The following is an 8780-nucleotide window of genomic DNA, read 5'->3' as shown; positions in this document are numbered from 1 at the left end:
TTTTGCCTAAAGATACCCCACCCTCCCTCCTTCCTGCCTGCACTCTGCAGGGCCAGGCTGCTCTCTCTGGCAGCAGCAGGCTGTGGGAGCTATCTTGCTAGCCCGATTATCAGTCCTGTGCTTCTGCAGACCCCAGGGAGCAGGGTGGAGTTTCTCAGAGCTGGTTGCTATGCCTCCAGTTGCTCAGTTTTCTGGGGCTCCTCAAGCAGGATCCCTTGCATGTGCCCTCGTATCAGAGTCTGCATCTAGCACTTTGAAGCTCCTCTGAGCCAGATCCTTGGGTTCTCCTCAGCTAGGAAGAGCTGTGCTGGCTCTGCAGGTCATGGAGGGTAAGCTGGATTCCCTACCTTTGTGTGCATCAGCAGAGCTGCTAATTAGGCCCAATCTGGCTCATTCAGGCAAAGCTGTGCAGCCAGGAAGACAGCACAGATGTCCCTGTGACGGGGTCTGAGCTGGCAGGGTGCTGTGCAAAGCTTTTCTGTGCTGCATGCACCCACTGAGACCTCTGCTGCTCCCATCCTCCCTGTTCCTACTGTATGCTCTGATCCCTTCTTTATATTGACATTTGTGTGACCTTGTGGGGGCCTGTCTGGGCCAAAATGTACTCACAACCTCATCTAACCCCAAATTTGGCTGTACCCCTTTTTTGTGTTGAGGAGGGGGGCAGCTCTGACCTGTTCTGTCTCAAACTGAGCTGGGATCAGATCCATTAGAGCTCCTATGGGGCTGCTGGGGGAATTCTGATGCTTCTCTACCAGTATTTTACAGAGAGGGAAACTGAGGTACACTGCGATGAAGCAGCGTGTGATGAAGCCTAGCAAGAGGGGTTTTCAGCCTCATGGGGGATGCAATCCAAAGGTACCAGCCATCTCTACCCTCATCCAGGGCTGTTTGCAGACCCTAGGACCTCTACCCTGACTGCAGAGCTTCACAAGGTGCCCGTGCTCACCAAGGTTTCCCACCCTACAGATCCCCCCATAGGGCCACTAACAGAGTCCTTTCAGCCTCAAGTCCTGACATGTAAAATGCTTCCAGCTGCAGAGAGGCTGTGTCCTTCCCCTCCTCCCTTGTGTTTCATTGATTAAGAGTGCTGGGCCTCATTGGGGGATTTAGGAAGAGCTAATTGCAGACTGGTAATTGAAGACAGCCTTGGAGTCTCTGGAAATGTCAAGGAATGGGAGACAAGCTCAGATGCTCCTGTGCATTTAAATACGCATCACCAGCTCAGCCTTGCTGACAGGAAATGTCTGTTTTTCCCTTCCCCCAGAGCAACCTGTGTGGCTGCTGGGAGAACAGGGAATGCAGATCCCACCTTGCTCCCACTGAGGTAGAGGTGAGACCGGCACGGGGGCGTTACTGGGAAGGGACAGGCTGCTGGGTGCAACCCCTCCTGAGGATGCAGCATATTTCTGTTGCTCCCCACTAGTGTGCAGTGTGTCTTCTCCAAGCTGCGTAAGTCACCAACGAAAGGGTATTTTTTCTGCCTAGTGTTCACAAAGCAACAGCCCTGTGTGCTCTCACAGCCCTGCTGCTCTGCCTGTGGTGCATGCTCTGTGTGCTCGAGGCAATGACGCAGGGTACAGAGGAGGGGTGCTGTGGCAGCAGCCAGCCTGGTGAGCTATGCCTGATGATGGACAGAAAGCAAGGAAAATGTGCTCTGGCTATTAAGAGCTGGCAGCATTCCTCAGAACTGCTCTATGGGGAGAAACCATCTCTAGCCTGTGTGGCTGGGTAGGGACCAGTGCTCTGCAACAACCCGCTGCCTTGCAGCCTTGGGCTGCAACAATGGATGATGGTTCCTCAAGGCAGATGGAAGTGGGATCTATCTCTCTTGCCTCTATGGGAGCTGTCTGGACACTGGATCTACTGTGGCTCTGAATTGCTGCTGCTCCACTGAACTGGGGAGGGCTTATGGGTTTGGGTGAGGCTTGGTCACAGCTGTAGGGGTCTAGGGGGTCTGCTGGATGCTGCTGCCTTCCTGTCCGTGTCACTCCAGCTGCTGGCTGCACAGCCAGGGGTACTCAGATGTGTCTCAGGGCAGGACCCTGGGTTGTGGGGGGAGCAGAGGGCTGGGCTCCCTCGTCAGAAGTCCTGTATTACAGCTTAATCTGGCATTAGCGCATTAATCCAGTCCTCCCCACAGCCCAGCCTGTGCCCTCTGCAGCATCCGGCCCAAGGTCTCAGTGCTTGCCTGGGCAGGAGATGCTCTCCTAGCCTGGACACCTGGGGACTGGCTGGCTCCTTCCCTTCCTCTGGATGTCTGCAGAACAGGTGCATGGAGACATTGTTTGGCCAGGCTCATCGCTTGGCATACAGGGTGGCTTTGAGAGCAGAGTACAGCCCTAGATCTGCTGCCAGGGCTTGAGCCCCCTAAGCAATGATAGGAGCAATGCGGCCCATGCAGGGAGCAAGGCTGAGGGAAGGCTGTGTCTGGAGAGAGGACATGAGTCAACAGCTCAGCACAGGGGTGCTGGCAGAGCAGTTGGCATGTGGAGAGGGGAAAAGAGGTGGGAAGAGGGAGAGCTAGAGGAAGTGAAGGTGTGGGCAGGAAGGCAGACGTCACCTAGCTGTGCTGCAAAGGCTCTTCCCAGCATGAGAAATGAGACATGGTGATGAGTCTAAAATGGGAGAGGGGTCCTCCATCCCTTACAGGGGGGCTGAGAGGATGTGGGGGAGCTGGGGTGAGGGGTCCACATCCTATCCTGCCAAGGGCAGGGCTTAGTCCTTCCTTCTTGCTGCTTAAGCAGAAGGAAGAAAAAAACAGACAAAAAAATAAAATAAAATGATAGCAGAATAAAACCCTCCTCCTGCCTTTAATGAAGAGGCAGCACCAAGAGCTCTGAGACAATGTGCTCTGCACAGACTGAGGCCTTTTGGGACCCTGTTCCCCACCTCGTTCCTCACAGGGTACCCAGGGTTGGGGCTGCATTTGGTGAGCAGCAGAGCATAGGCTGCAGCTGTGTATCCCTACAGCTCCTCTTCATCCTCATGGATGCAGGCAGCACTCATTCTCCTTCTGCTGTGCATGAATGAAAGGAGCAGCATGGCAGCCGAGGCAGCAGGTAAGTCTGGAGCCTGCAGCATACTGAGCCCATGCACCCCATTGCTGGGAATGGTGCTTCCACGTCACTCCCCTGGGCTGAGCACCCCCGGTCAGGGCTGGGGACGGTCGATGCCACGTGTTGGGCTCAGCCCCGCTCAGCCATTGGTAGGATTTTGCTGCAGTCTGCTCCGAACCGGTGGTTTTGGAGACAGAAGGGAGCAATGCTATTGCAGGGGTGGGGCAGGGGGATGCAGGGTGAAGGGCAGCTGTGCTGAGTGGGGGGCAACGCTCTGGACCTCTCCGTTGAGCATCACATGGAGGGAACTGCTCCCAGCGGGGACTGCGGATGGGAGCGTTCCAGGTTGCCACGGTGACAGCACTGTATCCTCCATAGCTGGAGAGTCCTGCATGCATACTCCACCTCCCTCCTGTCTGCCCCCCTCAGTGCATGATCCCTGCTTCTAGGGAGAATCCAAACAGGGGGATCCTGGGTGAGCTCAGAGTGGAGCCAAGCACGCCTTCAGCCCGTCACATAGGGTGGGTGGTGTTTTCTTCGTTTCCCAGCACAGTTAGGTCCAGCAGGGAGCTGCCCTTGTAGGGCTGGGAATGAGCGAGGAGCTGGGCTCGCCTGAACTTCCCTGCTGCAGGTGCTGGCAGAGGGACAGGAGTAGGATGGCAAGGAGCTACTAGTGACCCACATCCCTTAATCCCTGTCCTGCCCCTGCGTCATGCCTCTTTCTAAGCCCTGACGCCCGCTCCCCTGATGAGGGCACATATCCCTGCCCTGGCTATGATGAAGCCAGCTATGTCCAGCTGCCCCTTCCTACCATTTACCTTTGTGAGGCCAAAATTGGAGAGGGGGGTGGGGGTCTCCAGCATGAGTTCTTCTTGCTTCTGGCATGGAGGGAGCTTCTCTTCTTCCCCTGTTGACCTCCTTGGACCAGCCTGTGCAGGGCTCAGGGACAGCAGAGGAAGGTCTCCCCTTGATCCCTCTGTTTTAGGCATGGGCTTCTTGCATCATGACCCCAAGGCCCCCCACACTGCAGCCTGAGCCCTCCCTGGAAGACACGCTGCTGTCGGATCCCCTCTTAAGCTGATTAGAGCAGAGAGGACATGGCTGAGCAGATGCCACCAGGACCAGGAGAGTGACTGGACCCTGGAGGAATGCAGAGAGGGCAGCACAGCCATCCCTCCTGTGTCTGCTGTGACCAAGGGGGCACAGGGAGAAGGGCTGGCCCTCCCCCATGCGCTCGCACGGCCTCAATCTGCCCTCAGCCCTGGTTCCATGAACATTACAACCTGCCCAGAGACCCCTTATGGCACTGAGGACTCCCAGGTTTGGCTCCCCTCACCTGCAGCTGCCCCAGAGGGGTGTCCCAAGAAACCAGTTGTTCCCTCTATCTCTTGGAGGTAAGAGCCAGAGGTGGTGATTGAGGAAAGGAAGGAGTGCAGGATGAGGCAGGGTGGCTGCATTCCAGCCCCACAGTGCTCTGGTTTCAGAATGGGGAGGGGGGATTCTGCTGGCTAGTGCCCCTATTGCAGCCCCCTGCACATAGAAGCAGACACAGATCACAGCACCTCTCCATTTTATTGAAGACAAATCCCTCCCCAGCTGGCAGAGCCCAGCACCTCTCCATCCATTGGGCCAAAGTCCTGCTCTGGAGGGTGGGGGCACTTCCTTGGACACCAGGCCTGCCACTTGGTGCCCTGGGCTCCCAGCATTGCTGTCACTCCTGCTTTACCCAGCCTTGTTCCCTGGAGGTAAGGATGAAGGCAGAGAGCAAGGAGCTGCAAGGAGGATCCCTCACCCTTGGGCTAGGCTTTCTGGGGTCTCCAGCTCCTGACCCCTCTCCTTTGGGAGATGGGTGGGCTAGAGGCTGAGCTGAGCACGAGGGGGGTTTGTGGGGTGGGGCATGATTTCTCCTCCCATTTACCTCTGCTTTAAGCATCCCTGTGCATTCCCTCATGGAAGATCCCTCCTTAATCTAAATGTAGATAGATGCCTTCTGCCCTCCAATCACCCATGCCAGGGAATAACTGCTCTCCAAACCTCACCAGGGGCAGCTGGAGCAGGGCAGCATCCCACCCCCCACCCTTCCCCACCAAACTCCCCAACCCCACACCAACGGGATGGATCTGCCAAGCCTTAATGGTAGTGGTTGTTCATGTTGTTGAGGTGGGAGGCTGCCATGGCGCTGAATGGGGCCGAGGGCTGGAGGCTGTGCCCAGGGTAGAGAGATGGGCTGGAGCCAGGCCAGTAGGAGAAACCAGCCGGCGTCACCCCAGAGGTCATGAGGTTGAGTTTGGAGATGCCCGAGAAGGGCAGTGGGGCCAGATTGCCCTGGAATTTGTAGAGGGTGTGATCAGGGGCAGCCGGTTGACAGACCTGCGCCAGCCCATGGAAGTCGAACTTGTAGGCGTAGCGCTTGCCGTGCACCTTGGTCATGATGTTCTTGTCATAGTAGTAGCGCAGCGCCCGGCTCAGCTTGTCGTAATTCATGTTGGGCTTGCTCTTCCGCTCGCCCCAGCGCCGCGCCACCTCATCGGGGTCGATCAGCTTGAACTCGCCGTTGGTGCCCTCCCAGGCGATGCAGTTGAGGTTGGCCCGGTCCGAGAGCAGCTCCAGCAGGAATTGCCACAGCTGGATCTGCCCACTGCCTGCCCCAGAGAGGTCAGAGCTCCCAGTCAGAGCAGGAGGAGCACGAAATGTCCCAACCACCTTCACTGCTGCCTTGCTGTCCCTTCCCATTTCCCAGTGGGTACCTGCTTGCTTGGATACTCAGCTCCAATGTTTTTGCGTAGTACCTAGACCCATCCCATATTTTCTCATTTGTACTCTGCCCCAAAATGAGGCTGGTGCCATAGCTCAGCCCTGCCCATCTCCAGGGACAGAGATCCCTACAGGGCGAGTGATGTCATGATGCAACAGCACTCTGAGCTGAACCCTGGCAGATGACCCAGCACAGGGTCAGGTACAAACATTCCTTGTTTCCAGGTGAAAACTGTCCTTTCTGTGGTCATTGCACCTCCAGGCTGCACTGAGGATGCTCAACATGCCCCTGTGCCAGGCTGGATGCCGGTCCCCAAAAGAGCCTGGCACACCTGAGTGTCCCACAGTGAGGCACACAGACAGCTGCACTGAGGATAGAACAGAACGGGTCCCAGAGCCCGAGGGTGATGAGCAGGAACAGTCACCCTGCAGATCCACACCCCGTTTCCCCCACACTCACACCCATGCAGCTCCCCCTGCACATTCCTGCTCCCATCCTCAGATCCAGGGAGCAGCTGTTCCTCTTCTACCCTTGTCCGTCAGATCCCGTTCAGACATCCTGACCCAAGCAAGTGAGCCCAGGTTTTTCCAAGGCTGTGATTTTGGCACACGATATCCCACACCTCTGCTCTCTGCACTCCTATGTGTTCCTCCTTCCCCTGCAGCCTGGCACTCACATCTCACACAGTGCACACGTTGTCTCAGCCCTGCAGACAGCCAGAGCCCGGTGCAGGGGCTGTGATGTTCCAGACACTTCTGCCATCACCAGCAGAACAAAATGGGGAATTTCTCATCTCTGTGCTGCATTCACAGTCCTCACCCCATCCCCACAGCCCTCTCTGCAGACTTCTGAGCAAGGCTTGTGTGCCCCACCCCACACAAGCAGCCAGGTGGGGTGGCAGGGCTTCATCCTCTGTGCCTCCCCAAGGAAACTTCCAGTGACCCCAAAAGGGGTCTCACGCAGTGCAGTATGCAGAGCACGGCTGCGCAGAGTCCACAATGCAGAGGCAAAAGGACACCCTCAGCCCCAGCTTTACTGATCTCCCACCCCTCCAAACCATGATATTCATCTCCTTGCTAGGCGGGTGAAACATGTCCCAAACACTTGGTGCCCATTCCACATCAGCCCTATGTCCAGTGACTCTAGGGCTGCTCCCCTGCATCCCTCGATGGCTTTTCCCAAAGGATGGGTGGACCCCATTAGATCCATATTCTCCTGGTCATCCCATGCCCTAGCCCCAGCAGCTCCCTCCCTGGTGGTTCCCCCATTTCCCCACTCCCAGAATGGGCTCCATACACCCATCGGGTGTCCCCAGAGTGCTGTGTGGACCCGAGCTGGGATTCCACACCTGTGCATTGGGATGGCCATTGGGAGCTCAGCTCCCAGTGAACTAGCCCCATCCTGAGGCAGCAAGCACCAGGACATCGTGTACCATATGGGAAACCCCAGCGGATGGGACATGCAGAGGGGAAAGTGCCCCAGGAGACCCTGCTGCAAGAGGATTCCAGGGAGAGAGGCAGGTTCCTGGGACAAGGAGTGGGAAAAGGGTTCGGTGTTCTTACCTTTCTGCACACCCGGGTTGAGGGATCCCCACGCCTGGTTCTTGCCGTCTTTGAATAAAGTTTCCCCCACTGGATCTGTGGGAAAAAAGGGGTGCGGGTGTGGGGAGGGCTGGGGCCAGGCGGGACTGTGACCCCCCGGCCGCTCCCCCTCGCCCACCTCACCGCTGTGGTGAAGCCAGGAAACGCGTCCAGGAAAAAGGAAATCCGATTTCTGACAGAGCGGGGAAGCTTTTATATAGGAATAGAAAATCCCGCAGGCTGAGGTAGGGAGATGGGAGGAAGAGAGGGGAGAGTGAAAGGGGTGGATAGGATGGATGGGATGGAAGAGTGGGTGGATGGACGGAGTACCGGAGGGTCGGGTGGATGGAAGTGAAGGAAGGGTGTTGGGGAGTGGGGAAAGAAAGAGAGAGGTGGATGGAAAGAAGGGGTGGTGGTGGGTGAATGAATGGATGGGTGGTTGGATGGAGGGGTGGGTGGTTGGATGAATGAGTGGATGAATGGGCGAATGGATGGATGGATGGATGGGTGTACAGAGGGAAGGAGGGAAGGGAAGATGAGAGTCAGATGGAGGGGCAGCTGATGGGTAAGAATGGGAAAATGGGCTGACGGAAGGGATGGTGGATAGACAGAGGCAACAGAAAGAGGGATGGGTGGGTGGGGTGGGTGGGTGGATGGAAGGATGGGTTGGAAGGATGAGCTGGAAGGACAGAAGGATGGCTGGCTGGATGGAAGGGCAGCGGGATGGCAGATGGGTGAAGGATGGAAGAAAGGAAGAAAGGGAGGAAGGAAGGAAGGAAGGGAGGAAGGAAGGAAGGGAGGAAGGGTGTGCAGGTGTGAAAAACTGCAAGAGCAGAAGGGACGGTACGTGAGGAAGGGTTGGTGCCGCAGGGGCCGGGGCAGGGCGGGGGCCGGGGTGCGCTGTGTTGCGGGGGGGTCCGCCCGTACCTGGCAGGTACATGTTGAGCAGCAGTGGCACCGCTCCGGCGCCGTGTCTCATGGCAGCTGTGGGGGCGGCCCGCGGGCTGCATGTTTTAATATTCCTGCCCCTATTATTATTATTATTATTCCACTTTATCAGGGAGCAGCTGATGGCGAATAAATGGCAGCGGGACGGGCAGGGGACGGGCAGGGGCCGAGGGAGGCGGGGAGGAGGGGGAGTTTCCAGGCAACTCGCAGGGGCTCGGGGCCCCGGCTCCAGCAATTTCCTCCGCTGTAATTAAAGCGGGCGCTGTCCCCCCCAACCCCCCCACCCCCCTCCCAACCCAGCCCGCTATCGGGCCCGCATCAGACTTTAATCACGGCCGCGGGTTTCTATGGAGAGAGGCTCGGGCCGCTTCCTGCCTCTTCCGCCTCCTTAACTCTTCGCAAACACGGCTCTGCCATCCCGGCTGCGAGCGGGGCTCG

The 8780-nt window shown here is 57.4% G+C and overlaps 1 protein-coding gene across 1 annotated transcript; it reads right to left on the bottom strand.

The window, feature by feature from the left end:
• Positions 1-4972: 4972 nt before the first annotated feature.
• On the bottom strand, positions 4973-8774 carry FEV (FEV transcription factor, ETS family member). Its single transcript, XM_010713627.3, has 3 exons — positions 8322-8774; positions 7377-7451; positions 4973-5701 (listed from the first exon to the last, which is right to left on the bottom strand). Exons 1-3 carry the CDS (start codon positions 8371-8373, stop codon positions 5190-5192), a joined length of 639 nt encoding a protein of 212 aa, XP_010711929.1. The 5' UTR covers positions 8374-8774; the 3' UTR covers positions 4973-5189.
• Positions 8775-8780: the final 6 nt, after the last annotated feature.

The sequence above is a fragment of the Meleagris gallopavo genome, chromosome 7, assembly GCF_000146605.3.
Source record: "Meleagris gallopavo isolate NT-WF06-2002-E0010 breed Aviagen turkey brand Nicholas breeding stock chromosome 7, Turkey_5.1, whole genome shotgun sequence".
Taxonomy (NCBI): Eukaryota; Metazoa; Chordata; class Aves; order Galliformes; family Phasianidae; genus Meleagris; species Meleagris gallopavo.
This window is presented reverse-complemented; position numbering and strand designations above follow the sequence as displayed.